Raw genomic sequence first — 14,220 nt, 5'->3', positions numbered from 1 at the left:
TCCTATACATGTTTTAGAGCATTTTTCCCAAGTAATGATGATAATGGGATTCAACTACTGTACTGGTCCTAAAATTATAGGGGCTGGGGATTTAGCTCAGCAGCATGAGCGCCTCCCTGGCAAGCTTAGTTCGATCCCTAGTACCAAAAAAAAAGAAAATTATGTTTCACTTTTGTTAATACTGTAAAATTTGGAAACATGAAAATGCAGAATCTGAAACCACACTTTTAGCGGTTTATTTTTAAATTAATAATCACTGAAAAGAGGTATCATCAAGGCAAAGAGTTCCCCGAACTCTGCCTCCAGTACAAACCCAGCCCTGACCCGGCGGCTTGCACTGGTCTGCAGAAAACACTTCCCAGCCTCCACCGCCCGCGGAGGGAACTCTGCAGGCCCTGGCCCCACCCCCCAGGATGACGCATTACGTTCTGCGCCGGGCCCGGAAGTGACGCAAAACCGGCACCGCCGGGGCTCGCCGTGAGTGCCGCCGGACCCAGTTTCTGTTGCCCTGGACGAGGCGGGCTTTCCTTGGATGGTTGCAGCAGCGGGATCATGACGGGGAAGAAATCTTCCCGGGAGAAGCGGCGCAAACGGAGCGGTCAGGAAGCAGCCGCTTCGCTCGCGGCCCCAGACCTGGTTCCCGCCCTCGTCAGCAGCGGCAGTGGAAGCACCAGCGGCTGCGGGAGCACCAGCGGCTGCGGGAGCCTGAGCTGCTGCGGGAACGCTAGCTTCAGTGGCAGCGTCACGGGCGGCGGGAGCAGCGCGGAGCGTGGGGAGCGCCGCAAGCGCCGGAGCACCGACTCTTCGTCCAGCGTCTCGGGCTCCCTGCAGCAGGTGCGTGCGTCCCCTTTTGCGCCTCCTGGGGCTGCGGTTCTGAAGCAGGCGAGCCACCAGGCTCGGTGGGGCCCGGCGGGAGCTCTTTGTTAGAGCGACCCCAAGGAGTCACCCTTTCTTAAGGCTCGGCTACCTGAGTCCCGGTGAGCCGCGCTCCCACGGCCCGAACCCGCACGTCTACATTTTTTGAGCTGAGTGGAAACCTTACTTTCTTTGGTTAAACTTTGCCAGGCTTCCTAAATAGAATGTAGAGGTCGGGAGCTTGGCTTCAGCTGCCCTTTGAGCTAGACAAGTTCTCTTGTTCACATTTTTGATTATGCTTAACTTCACACCACGGATGAGAACATTGAGGCCCAAAGAAGTTAAGAAGCAAGACTTAACTCCGCCTGTAGTCGCAAGACTTCACATCTTTTGTACGCGATTTTACAGAAGGTGTATTCTTGTGTGCCGTTTGATGTTACAACACCACCGTTTGAAAATAGTTTTTAGTATAATGTGATACACAGAAATTCAGGCAAAAATGCGAGAATCCCTCTTTGTGCCTCCGCATTAGTAGTAGCTCATGTGCAGCCTCTTTTCATTATCCTTTGTTAGGTGCGTGTATTTAGTTTCTAACACATAAGCTTTATTTTGAGAACCCCTCTATTGAATTCGACCCCACTGCACTGGAATAGTTTTTTTTCTACGTACGACACATTATTTTTAATTGCCTATTTAGTAATTGCCTATTATTATGAAATACATTTCAAATAAGAATTTACCAATTTATAGTCCAGTGTACCAGAATACCCATTTGATATCCACTAAAATTTGATACCCATTTTTAAGGACTTATCAGACTAATGAATCAAATTAATCTTTGCATTTGTTTCAGTTCTTTTTTCCTGATTAGTAATGAGATTGAACACTTACATTTTTATTTGTGATTTGATTCCTTTTTGTAGAGTTGTATTCATCTTTTGCCCATTTTTTTCTTTCGTTGTTTTTAGTTATTCTTTGGAAAGTTACACAATCTTTGCCTGAAGTCTTTAACTTTGTGTAGAGTGTGTTGCAAATGTTATTATATCTTTTGTTTAGAGTGTACAGAAACTCTTGATTTCTTTTCTTTTCTTTTCTTTTTCTTTCTTTTTTTTTTTTTTTTTTTTTTTTGAGACAGGGTCTTTCTGTGCAGTTCAGGTTGGTCTTGAGCTCACTTTGCCCAGGCTGGTCTTGAATTTGCAACGATCTTTCTGCTTCAGCCTCCTGAGTGCTGGGATTATAGGCGTGAGCCACCACGCCCGGCTGTATTCCAATATTTTAAAACTCTATTTTTCTTCTAATACGTTCTACATTTTTTTAAAAATTGGAAATGTAGAAGCATAAAAAGTTATTTGTTTTTATGATGTTTATTTTATACAACTACAGTAGTTTATTTGTTTGAAATTGATTCTCAGAATTTCTGCTAAAAGTTTTGTCGTTTTCAGCGCTAATGATTAGTTTTTGATTCATTTTGCATTATTGGAGACTTTTAGTGTAATACTGAGCTGTAGCAGAGTTAATAGGCATTCTTTTCCCGGTTTTTAGAAATGAGAACATTTATAATACTTTGGGAAGTTTTCTTCAACTGATTCACTTGGAGAGGAATTGTCATGTAGTCTTGAGATACATTATATTTGGTTTGTTACGTTTGTTTAACACAATTGGAATTCGGTATTTTGAGCTTTTTGTAACTATTCCTAAATTATGTCAGCTGATAGTTTTTTTTTTTTTTTTTTTCCTTTTTTATCGGTACCCGAGATGGAACTCATGACTGTCTGCTTGCAAGGCAGGCGCTTATGCCGCTGAGCTAAACCCCAGCCCTGTCAGCTGATAGTTTTTGCGGTATGGGTATAGAAAGCTTTATTAATTTTTTTGTTGTTATGTTTGAGAATAGTTCATAATTATTTTCTCAAGTATTTGTCAAAATTTGATCATTGAACCATAATTGTGTGAGTAATGTGTCTTTTTATGGGATTAGTTTTTTTAAATCCTTACTAAAAATATTTCTTAATAGTTATTGATCTAGTTTATCTGGTCCCTTCTGGATTCAGTTTTGGATACCACTAAAGTTTGTATATTTTACTACTCTTTATTATGATAAAGAAATCAACAGTGTTAAGTGTTATAAACATTTACAGATAGAACTAAATCTAACTTTTAAGGAGAAATAAGGGTTTTTTGACAGAAAAAAATCATTGCATGTTAAGCATGTAGATAATGCCTCAGAATTCTGAGTGCTATATCTGTGTATAGTTCAGTGGTTTTGGTTGTATTCAGGATTGTGCTACCATCCTTACAGTCAATTTAAAAATATTTGATTACTCTGAAAAGAAACCATATGTGTGTCTTTTAATGATCATCCCTAATCACCTCATTCTGTTCCTGGTAATCACTAATTTACTTCTTGTCTCTACAGACTTACATACTTAATTAAAACTTTTACTAGCACACGTTTGTACACATAACAATTGTGTTCATTGTGAAGAGTAGGCGGATGTGCACAACACATCTCAATTCTTTCTACTTTTCCTCCCTCCTCCCTCCATCTCTTGGTCCTCCTCCTAGTTGCAAAAGATCTGTCTCCCTGTTTACTAGTGTTGGCCAGCTCAGCTCCTTATATTATAGATTTTCTTATTGTGGACCTTCTTTTGGAACGAAATCATGCAATATGTTGTAGTTTGTGTTTAGCATTTTAATGTAGCACGCTGTCAGTTTTTTCCATGATGTTGGACACAGGTTTGTCCCTTTGTGGCACAACGGGTCATTCTTTTTATGGCTATCTAGTATTTCATTGAACCACATTATGTTTTTGCATTTATCACTTAATGGATGTTTAGTTGGTTTCCACCTTCAGGCTGTTATGAGTAATGTTGCCACAAACGTTCCTGTGAAGTTTTTATGTGGGCATACAATTACATATTTCTTTTGGGCATTTAATTGAAAATGAAATTGCTGGGTCTTACTGGTGACTTTTTCTGGAACTGCCAAACTGTTTTCCTTCCAGAGCTGCTACACTATTGTGTGTTCTGCTAGTAATGCAGGGTGTAAAGCCTCCATTTTCACTGTATAATTCACAGTGTGAGCTCTTAAAACAAGAGCTGACTTTACTTTTCAGTATAATTATCAGTTTTAAAAATTGGCCAGCTTTTAAAATTTAATTAGTTTTCTTTTGAGACAGGGTCTTGCTCGTTGTGTAGTCCAAACTGGTGTCAAACTCATGGTAATCCTCCTGCCTCAGTCTCCCAAATTCTGCGATTATAAGTGTGTACCACCATACCTTGCTATTTTTTTTTTAAACTGGCCTGTTTTAGCTGCCTTTGTAACACCATTATAGGACATAACAGAAATTTACCTAACTTGTATGTTCAGGGAGGCTTTTCCTGAAGAAATGACTTTTGAATTCGCTGTCTGACAAGTGTTAGAGTTTGTTAATCTTGTTAGTATAGTATGTGTAAGGGAAGCCGAGGGGAAAGACACTCACAGACTGGAGAATAGTATGCATAGAAGCCCTGCTTCCATGAAATAAGAGGTGCAGAACATGTGATATCTGAGTAATTCAAAGGTCATTGTGCTCAGAACCCCAAGAGTGAACCTGACAGAACCCCAAGAGTGAACATGAAGCAGCTGGTAGCTCCTGTTACCCCCAGAACAATGAAAAGTCATTGAAAGATTTAAACAAGTGTGATTATCTGGTTTAGGAAATTCCGTTATGCTGGTAGTACACAAAACAGAGACCTCAGTCAGATGTTGGGAGTCCCACTAAATGACTCTTGCTGTAATTTACAGAGATCGTACTAGTTTTAATCTTGACTGTGACAAATTTGAAGACTGGATAGCTTTGGGAGAGGGGAGGTAAAGTTGTCCGAAATGTGTTGAATTACTGGCATAATTAGGTTACTTGAAATACAGTTATATGAAGTTTTAAAATAGCATAAGGTGATAATGGATACAGGAAACTTATGGATTAGTACCCACTTGCAGGAATGTCTTAATTCTTCAAAAGTCAAAATTGTAGGAACTAGTCTTTGTTAATATATATTATGCATTCACTAAGACTTTATCTCCCTGTCTTCTTTATTTTCTTCATTCTCCCCCCCCCCCCGCTCCTCTCTGTCTGTACTAGGAATTGAACCCAGATCCTGTATACTAGGCAAGTGCTCTAATTCTGAACTATATCCTCAGCCTTTTGATTTTTCTTCTTTCTCTTTCTTTCTTTTTCCTTCCTTCCTTCCTTCCTTCCTTCCTTCCTTCCTCCCTTCCTTCCTTCCTTCTTTCCTTCTTTATTTTGGGGGCCGAGGGTCTGGCTCTTGCTAGTTAGCTCAGCCTGGCCTTGAACTCATTTTGTAGCTTATTCTGAGCTTAAACTCATGACCATCCTGCATCAGCCTTCTGAGTACTGGAATGACAGGTGTGATGTGAACTACTGGCGCTAGCCAGAAACTTTGTTTAAGGTCCCATGCTGACCTCAAACTTTGGATCCTTCTGCCCCAGCCGCTCAGATGACTAGAATTACAAGTAATTTATATGTGGCTGTCCCTGGCTTTGTCTTCCCTTTATAGTTATTCTGTTACTTGCAGAGTGGAATAAAATAAGAATATTGATCTATTAAATACTGTTTTCTGTGGTTTTAGATAAATGTCCAAACAATAAGATTTTGGAAATGTTTGATGAAGAATCAACCTTATGGTGCATTGTGTATATATATATATATACATACATACATACACACTCTATATTTTAAATAGTGTTATTTAATAGTTCTTTATTTTTTTAATTTTAGGAAACCAAGTATCTCTTGCCAACTTTGGAAAAAGAATTATTTTTGGCAGAGCACAGTGACCTTGAAGAAGGTGGACTGGACCTGACTGTGTCGTTAAAACCAGTTAGTTTCTACATCTCAGACAAGAAGGAAATGCTCCAGCAGTGCTTCTGCATCATAGGAGAGAAGAAGCTACAGAAGATGCTTCCCGATGTGTTAAAGGTACTTCACTAAGGGTTAGAAGTGGAGCGTGCCTTGTGGAGTCATTTTACTTGATGCAGCTTGCAATTGGGTGTTCTCATCTAAAGCAAGCTGCAGATACAGAAAAGGAATTGGGAGAACTGTAAATTGGCCTTGCGTATTTAAAGATTTCAAAGGAAGATTAAGGCAAAGTTTATTGTGTCAGAGGAACTAATTCTTCATGCAATGCAGGGAGTTGGTAGTAACTGATTGGAGGTGTAATGAATCTTGCTGGCACTTTAAGGAAATATGTTTATGTGTAGCAGTACATGGTGGTTTCTGAAAGCTTATGTTCATTACATACTACATACATAGGGTTTTCGTTTATTTCTGAAAGAGGTCTGAGACAAGCCCAAGATCATGTTTCTAAAGCACGGATACCTTTAGAAGAATTATGTAGCATAAATAGACTGTTATTACAAAATAGTGGGGAAACTGTACACTGCATTTCTTTCAAGTCTCTAAAGTGCTAATGTTAACTGGCAGTTTTTCAGATTGCATCACATGAGAAGATTTATATGGCTCTACTCAAGGTTTTAATGTAACATTTTACTAACCAAAATTTTTCTTATGATTGCAGTTTTCCAGTTTATATTACAGCTATAGTACATAAATGCAATTTTAAAGAATGTTATTTCCTTTAGAACTGTTCAATAGAAGAAATTAAAAAACTATGCCAAGAACAGTTAGAACTCCTGTCTGAAAAAAAGATCTTGAAGATTCTTGAGGGTAAGAATACATATTTCTATATTCTGGTTACTTTGGTAATTTATTAAGTTATATTCAGTATTAATTCTGAGGTATTCCTTTTGTGAGTTACATTACTGGGTGATTTTTTTTTTTTTTTTTGTGGTACCAGGGATCGACCTCACAACCTTGCGCTTGCCAGGCAGGCACTTATGCCACTTCGCTAAATACGTGGCCCTATGGGGCCGGGGATTTAGCTCAGCGGCATAAGCGCCTGCCTTGCAAGCATGCGGTTATGAGTTCAATCGCTGGTACCGATAAAAAAAAAAAGAAAAAAAGAATACCTGGCCCTATTGGGTGATCTTTGAAGAATGTCTTTATTTGTTGTGCTGAGAAAATTTACTTTATTGGAATAGGATTTCAATTTATAGTTTTGATGTATAGTTATTCCAACTTAAGTATGTAGATGAGAGGCTGTTTGTACACTGTAATAAAATGAAATGAAAAAATGTTTGCCAAAAATGCTATAAAAACTGTTGAGACTACAAAGCATCCCCTTAAAATAATTTAAATTTAATTACCTTTGTGGTACTAGGAGTTGAACCCAGGGTCTTCACACTGAGCTATATCCCCAGCCCTTTTGAATTTTATTTTGAGACAGGCCCTTCCTAAGTCAGTAAAGTTGCTTGGGCTGGGCTTTGTGATCCTCCTGCTTCAGCCTTCACGATTTCTGGGATTACAGGTGTGTACCCGCTCTCCAACTTTGCTTCACATTCTCTATGGCCTTTTGTTACCTAATACATACTATTTTTTTCTCTAGAAAAACTGAGATGTGGAAGAATTCTCTGTAATTGGCCAACATTTATATGTCCATTTTAAGTATCACTATACTTTGTGACATTGTAACTTCTAGAATTTTGCATTTTCAGTATTTTTTTGTTTGTTTGTTTTGAAAATGCAAAGATTTTACCTTTTGTACCACAAAAGAAACAAAATAATAGAGACTTTTAAGTTCTTGAGAGACTTCTGGTTTCAATAAAGATACTTTTTTTGTACACTAGAGGTTGAACCCAGGGCTTTTTGCATTCTAGGCTCTTCCACTGAGCGACATTCACACCCCTTTTATTTGTAAGTTTGTTTTCGTTTTTTTTGAGACAGGGAGGGTCTGTAGTGCAGGCTAGCCTTGAGCTCAGAGTGATCCTCCTGCTGCAGCCTCTGGAGTGCTGGGATTCTAGGTGTGTGCCATCACACCCCACAGCCCTTTAATTTTAATTTTTAAAATTTTGAGACCTTTTTATTAAGTTTATCAGGCTGACCTCAGAACATGATTGCCCTGCCTTAATCTCCCACTAGCTTCAATTCTAGGCATGCTACCACACCTGGCTGAGAAGGATTGTTTTTGAAATGTAAAATAGTTTATTGGATTTCGTAATTTTGCAAACAAATGTATACATAAGAATGTAGTCTCTAAGTACATGTATACCTTTTTGTGTTTGTGTGATAAAGAAGAGGCACTGGAAAAACATTAAAAAGCTAATTTTATTTATTTATTTATTTATTTATTTATTCACTTGTCTTTTTGAGACAGGGTCTTGCTATGCAGTTCAGGCCAGCCTTGGGCTCACTTTGTACCCAGTCTGGGTTTGAATTTGCAATGATGGTCCCACCTCAGCCTCAGCCTCTGGAGTGCTGGGATTGCAGGAGTAAGCCACCATGCCCACTGAAAAGCTAATTTTAAATAAAAGCAATTAAAAATGTAACAGTCTAACAGTTATAAGGTTGTCTGCTGTGTGCCACTTTTTGTGACGCAGTTAGTAATTTTTACATTTGTATAAACATGATTTCTGTGGTTTATTTCCTTTATAAGGTGACAACAGTGTGGACTCCGAGATGGAAGAAGAGGCGGATGATGGCTCAAAGATGGGATCTGACTTAGTCAGTCAGTAAGTTAAAAAGCTTTCATTTTCATTTCAAAAATTCTTTGCTGTTTTAGTGATTTCTCACATCAAGTATGTGATAATTTTTTGCTTTTTTCATATGAAATAATTCAACTAGGGGCCGCGGGGTTATAGCTCAGCAGCAGAATGCCTACCTGGCAAGTGTAAGATTGTGTGTTTGGTCCCTGGTACCAAAAAAGCAAAAAACAGAAACAATCAAAAAATAAAATAATTCAGCTGTTAATCTGTTTGCATGATAATTGGTTATGCTGGCATGTAAGAAATTGAAGTTTAAACAAGAAAGATAAAAGCAGTGATTAGTTTAGGAACTTAGTTTAAAATTAGAAAGGAATTAGAAAAATAACAAAATAAACAGAAAAATGAAACAACAAAGGGAACAGTTAAAAACTGAGGAGATGGAAAACACAAAAAATTACAAATCGTAAATAAGTGTATAGACTTGGTCTTTGTAAAGACCAGAATACAGAGAAATTCTTTTCGGTTTAATGAAGGAAATAAGGGATGAACAGGTGTAATTGCAATTAGGAAGGGAGAAGGAAGGGAATGGGTGATAGGTTGAGTTTAAAAGTATAGTGAGAATCCACGTGCAGCACTGTGCACAAACTTCAAAACAGCAAATAGTTTCTTTTTTTTGTCTTTTTTGTTTTTATTGGTACCAGGGATCGAACTCACGACTTGCTGCTTGCAAGGCAGGTGCTTATGCCGCTGAGCTAAATCCCTAGCCCCCAAAACAGCAAATAGTTTCTAGCAAAATACAAATTAAATCAAATTGACACACAACTGAAAGACATTAATGTAGAAATATGTAGAAAGTTGATTAGAGATCTGTTGAAAAGAGCACCAACACAAGATAGATTTGCATCCAAATTATTACTTAGAAGACTCAATAATATGTTTTTAGCTAATAAAATGTTCAACAAATGGCAGCAGTAACTTATAATTATTTCTAAATAGATTATAACTGTTATGTAGCTGGGAGCTTCATGGCAAATGTTTTCAAAGGCACATTATGGCAGGTGTATAATGCCCATATTTACTTTTTAGAAGTATTTCTATTGATGAATTGCTAATTTTATTATATTAAACAATGTGTACATAATAGGAAGATAAAATGTCAATAAGATAAAATACTAAATATTTACTGAATGTTTAGAATACACATCAACATTTTCTACATCAACTGTTTGTACTAAATCTAGAAAGTAACAGCGCAATAAATTCCTCTGTGAACTATAATGAAAATGCAAATAAAGCTACCATGAAATAATCTTTGCTTCAGTTATCACACCTAAGGCAGTTTTCGCACATGCGAACAGCATGTTCTGTACACAGATGTGACTTCCACTGAGAACACGTTTTGTTTCCCTTCTTCTTTGCTAGATATACTTTACATCTTGTTGGTCTTCGGTTTTCTTAGGAGGTTCTTGTGAAGTTTCACCTGTCTGTTCACTAGGCGGCTCCAGAATTCTTTTGGGGGATTCTTTAGGCAGATACATACTGTTCTTCCTGTGTTGTAATTAATCATTTATCAGTTCGAGTCCCAGTCCTCTTAAGAAAACTCCTTGATATTTTGTGCAGGTTATTTATTTCCTTTATAAACTGTGACATGTTTAGATTTGAGTAAAACACAGCTATTGGCAAACGCTTTGTGTTTTGAGGAATGCCATAGTTGTCGCATGGCTTGTCAATAGTATCTATTCCAGCTTTTGTTTTGTTGTAAAATATGATGATCTCTGACTTCATTTGTGTTGAGAATTTACTGGCAGTCTTTTTTGTTTCTTTTTTTGAGCAGGTCTCATGTAATCCAGGGTAGGCTAATCTTGAAATCACAGGAACCTCCTGCCTCAGCCTCTTGAGTGCTGGGATTACAGATGTATGCCACCACACCAGCCTGTCAGTCTTAGCGTTACGGTGTTATATTGACCATATCAATATCACTTTGTTGATTTTCTTCATCATAGTAGAGTCTATCCTGGAACTTACTAGTGGCACAGGTCGATTGTGAACTCATGGCATCCTCTTGCCTCACTTTCCTGTGCTGAGATTTACACCCAGGGCTCAACTTCACTGTCAATTTTATCATCGTGGTGTAATGCTAACAGTATCAATACTACTGTTTCTTTCTTCATTATATAGGAGGCCAGTGTTCTGTCTTTCTGAAATCTAAAGACTTCTCTATTGTGAACTTGCAACATTTTTTCAGGAATTTCTGCTTTGTTCTTGTGAGTACTTCCTGGGTTGGTCAACTGGTATGTTTTAGCAAGTGTAACATCATGGGGTAAGTGATGAACCAACTGTCCAATGTGACATTTGGGTTGGTTTTTGAAATAGCTGCAATAAGTCTGTTCACAAAGCCGTGTGTAAATACAGATCTGGTGGCTGAATTCCAAGATAAATTCCTAAATTCAAGGTGCAAAATGTCTTTGCATCTACCAGGGCATGTATTTTTATATCATACTTGGAAGGTTTATTTATTATATGCTGCCAAAAGCTTCAATAATCATGAAACAGTGCAGGTTGTTCATGATTTGTCATATATTTGGACAATGTATAAATTGCTTGGCAGCCCAAAACAGAGCTTTCAAAAAATGAGCAAATAGCAGTCAGTTAGATTATTTTCTTTGTTGGTGGGTCTTTTTGTCAAAATGTAGGCAAGTTTGAAGGAACCAAGATCTCTTGAGTGTCATTGTTCTAAAGTCTCAATATCACATCTGCCGCTTCTCCATAAATCCTTTAGATTCTGATGGTTAAAATGATAAAGTCCTATGAAGGCTTTTTGTTCAGATAGTGGAATGTTGTGATAAATATATTTTTGAGTACTGCTGTTGATGCTTATAGAATGGTGTCTTGAATTTCTTTGTTAGTGTATTTCAAAACATCTTGTAGCATGTTGTCCATCACAATTTTTAACATTGAATTACAGTGCTGGCATTCTATTTAGTAGGTTTCATCTTTGGCAAGGCCGAATAACACTTTCTGACCTAGTTCTAATGTTGGGTTTTTCAGGAATACATGACCATTTTATAGCATTTTGACTAATACAGTATTTATTTGCCTTACTGTTTTCATCCTCATCTGAATCCAGGCCTTCCTTCTGTACTTCTCTGCCATATCTTTCACGTATTGCTAACTTGTTTGGTTTACATGATCTGAGTCATCAGCTGTGGCCAAGTCACCCGATAGCTCACTTTCACCCTCTTCCCAAAGTTGTAAAAGCAGATTTTCATGCGGTATTATGCTGTTTCGCTAATTTTACAGGAAAAAATTAAAATAAAACATTTAATTAAAAAATTATAAATACACAAAATGTAAATAGCACATAATGTGGGTCAACTCACCTGTTTACACATGTATACACCTTGCTGTTTGTTGTATCCAGTGGGTGAATGGAAAGATTGCTTCCTATATTCCCCAGGCGCAGCTACTGAGATGCACAGCCAGCAGTCATTGTACTAAAGTTCCTATTTCCATTAGAAGAGTATGGTACAGGCATCTGTGACCGAGTTTTAAAATACTCCATTGCTGCCAGCCTTTCTGGTAAGCCGCTCAAGTAGGCTGCATGGGTTCTGGGGAGGGAAAGGTCAGATAGCCATCCTGTGAGCCTGTTGGTGCGCAGGCTGAGAATCAAATTCAGTGTCATTCGCTTCCCCCTCCCATAAGCAAGTGGCTGGTTCAGAGCACAAGTGAATTGATAGCAACTAAGGTACATAGAGCAACTAAATGCTTGTGTTGTTTGGTTGATTTTGCAGGTCTGGGGTCAGAGATCTGAGCATCTCTTGGGAGGATGACAGTATACAGTATAGCAAATACTGGGGATTTCCTTCTGTCTTGTTTTTGATATCCAATATTGTTCTCACTTTTTTATTCTAATTAATTGTTTTGCTTTATTAGATATTCTGTTTTGATTGATTTTGCTATGCTTGACGTAATGAATAACTATTATGAAGACAGCAAGATATACTATGGTAGCTATTATGTTTTCCTAGTATTCTGCTTTGAAGTTCTGTACCAATTTTGCTGCTTTTTTTTTTTTTTGTACCGGTGATCGAACTCATGACCCAGCGCTTGCCAGGTAGGTGCTTAAGCCACTGAGCTAAATCCCTGGCCTGCTGCATTGTTTTGATTGGCTTTATTCTGTTTTGTTTTGTTGGATTTTACTATCTTTTTAAAAAAAAAAGTCCAGTTGCTACGAAAAGATGGAAAGATTTTCAGTTGACTTTATGATTCCTTCTTTTTTTATTTTGAAGAGAATAAAACAATGAAATAAAGCAGAATAGAATCAATCAAAACAAAACACTGAATATGGTACATGACTTTAAAACAAAATACAAAAAAATCAGTAATGGCTACCATAATGCTTCTTTATCTTCAAAAGAATTGTGCATACCATCAGGCATAATAAAATCAAACAATAGTACAGAATAAAATCAATAAAAATGAAATGATGGAAATAGTACAGGACTTCAAAACAAGATAATAATAAAACCACAATGGGTACCATAATGTATCTTGTTATCTTCAGAGTAGTTGCCTATACCATCAGATGTGATATTATCAAAGAAAACAAAATAGAATAAAATCAGTCAAAACAAAACAATGAAAGCAATACAGGGCTTCAAAACAAGCTAATAGGAAATCAAAAATATATTTTGTTATCTTTGAAATAGCTGCCCATGCCATCAAATATAATAAAATTAGACAAACTGAAACAGTAAAACCAAACTAGACAGAACAATGAAAACAACATGGGTTTCAAATCACGATAATAGATTAAAAATGGCCACTGCCCTGCCTTTTTAGACGCTTCTCCTGCTTTCACTTTCACAGGATATGTTGTGTATTTTGGGTCCCACTAACTCCTTTAGTTTTTTTTTTGCCGGTACCGGGGATCGAACTCACTACCGCCTGCATGCAAGGCAGGTGCTTATGCCGCTGAGCTAAATCCCCAGCCCCACTCCTTTAGTTTTTATACTAGGGAGATAACACGCTATTCACGTATGTGACTGAACCATCTCACCCAGGAGCATGATCTCAAATTGTATCCATTTACCTACAGGAGCCTCAAGGTTATCTTTCTTTATAGCTGATTAGCTTTCTGTCGTATAAAAGTGCCATGGCTTTCTAACCAGTCTGCAGAATTAGGCAAGTTTCCCCCACTTCATTCTGGTTCCCCGTCACATACAACATTTTTCTCTCTCCTTTGACTTTCAGTCTGTAAACCCCCTTTTGGGTTAAATGTGTTTCTTGTATAAAGCATATTGATGGACCCTGTCTCGATTCACTCTACCTATGTTTCTTTTTATTGGTGAATTGAGGCCATCTGTATTAGTGATTATGGCCAACCTTCTCCGCCTCATCTCTGCCATACTGTGTTTCTGCTGTTGATTGCCTACTTTTCCCCTGCATTCCACTGTCTTCCCTGCTCTGTGAGCCCCCTCTGCTACTATTCCTGGAACCATGGTCTTTTTTTTTTTTTTAATCTCTGTAGAGTGTCCTTCAGTATTTTTTATAGGGTTGGTTTGGTGGTCATGAAGCTTCTTCAGTTGTTCTTTGTCATGGAAGTATCTTGTTTCTCCATTAATTTTGAAAGATAGTTTTTTAGGGTAGATCAATATGGGTAGGAAGTTGTTTGCTTTCAGGACTTAAAATACTTCAAGCTCTTCTTAATTTGATGGTTTGTGTTGAAAAGTCTGTCATGATTCTGATGGATTTTTCTTTATAGGT

The 14,220-nt window shown here is 37.8% G+C and overlaps 1 protein-coding gene across 2 annotated transcripts in view; it reads left to right on the top strand.

Moving 5' to 3' along the window:
* The first annotated feature begins 441 nt into the window (after nucleotides 1–441).
* The window catches only part of Caap1 (caspase activity and apoptosis inhibitor 1), a 131,266-nt gene continuing 117,487 nt past the window's right edge, over nucleotides 442–14,220 (top strand). For both annotated transcript variants that reach the window (XM_063252066.1, XM_003479281.5), the window contains exons 1-4: nucleotides 442–834; nucleotides 5,633–5,833; nucleotides 6,496–6,580; nucleotides 8,406–8,481. In XM_063252066.1, the coding sequence (XP_063108136.1) occupies nucleotides 553–834; nucleotides 5,633–5,833; nucleotides 6,496–6,580; nucleotides 8,406–8,481 (644 nt within the window). In that variant the 5' untranslated portion in view covers nucleotides 442–552. The remainder of the gene's footprint in view (nucleotides 835–5,632; nucleotides 5,834–6,495; nucleotides 6,581–8,405; nucleotides 8,482–14,220) is intronic.

Source organism: Cavia porcellus, unplaced genomic scaffold, assembly GCF_034190915.1.
Source record: "Cavia porcellus strain 051 isolate PalLab524CR breed Dunkin Hartley unplaced genomic scaffold, mCavPor4.1 scaffold_1, whole genome shotgun sequence".
Lineage (NCBI taxonomy): Eukaryota > Metazoa > Chordata > Mammalia > Rodentia > Caviidae > Cavia > Cavia porcellus.
Note: the sequence above shows the minus strand (reverse complement) of the source record. Positions and strands in the feature narration are given on the sequence as shown.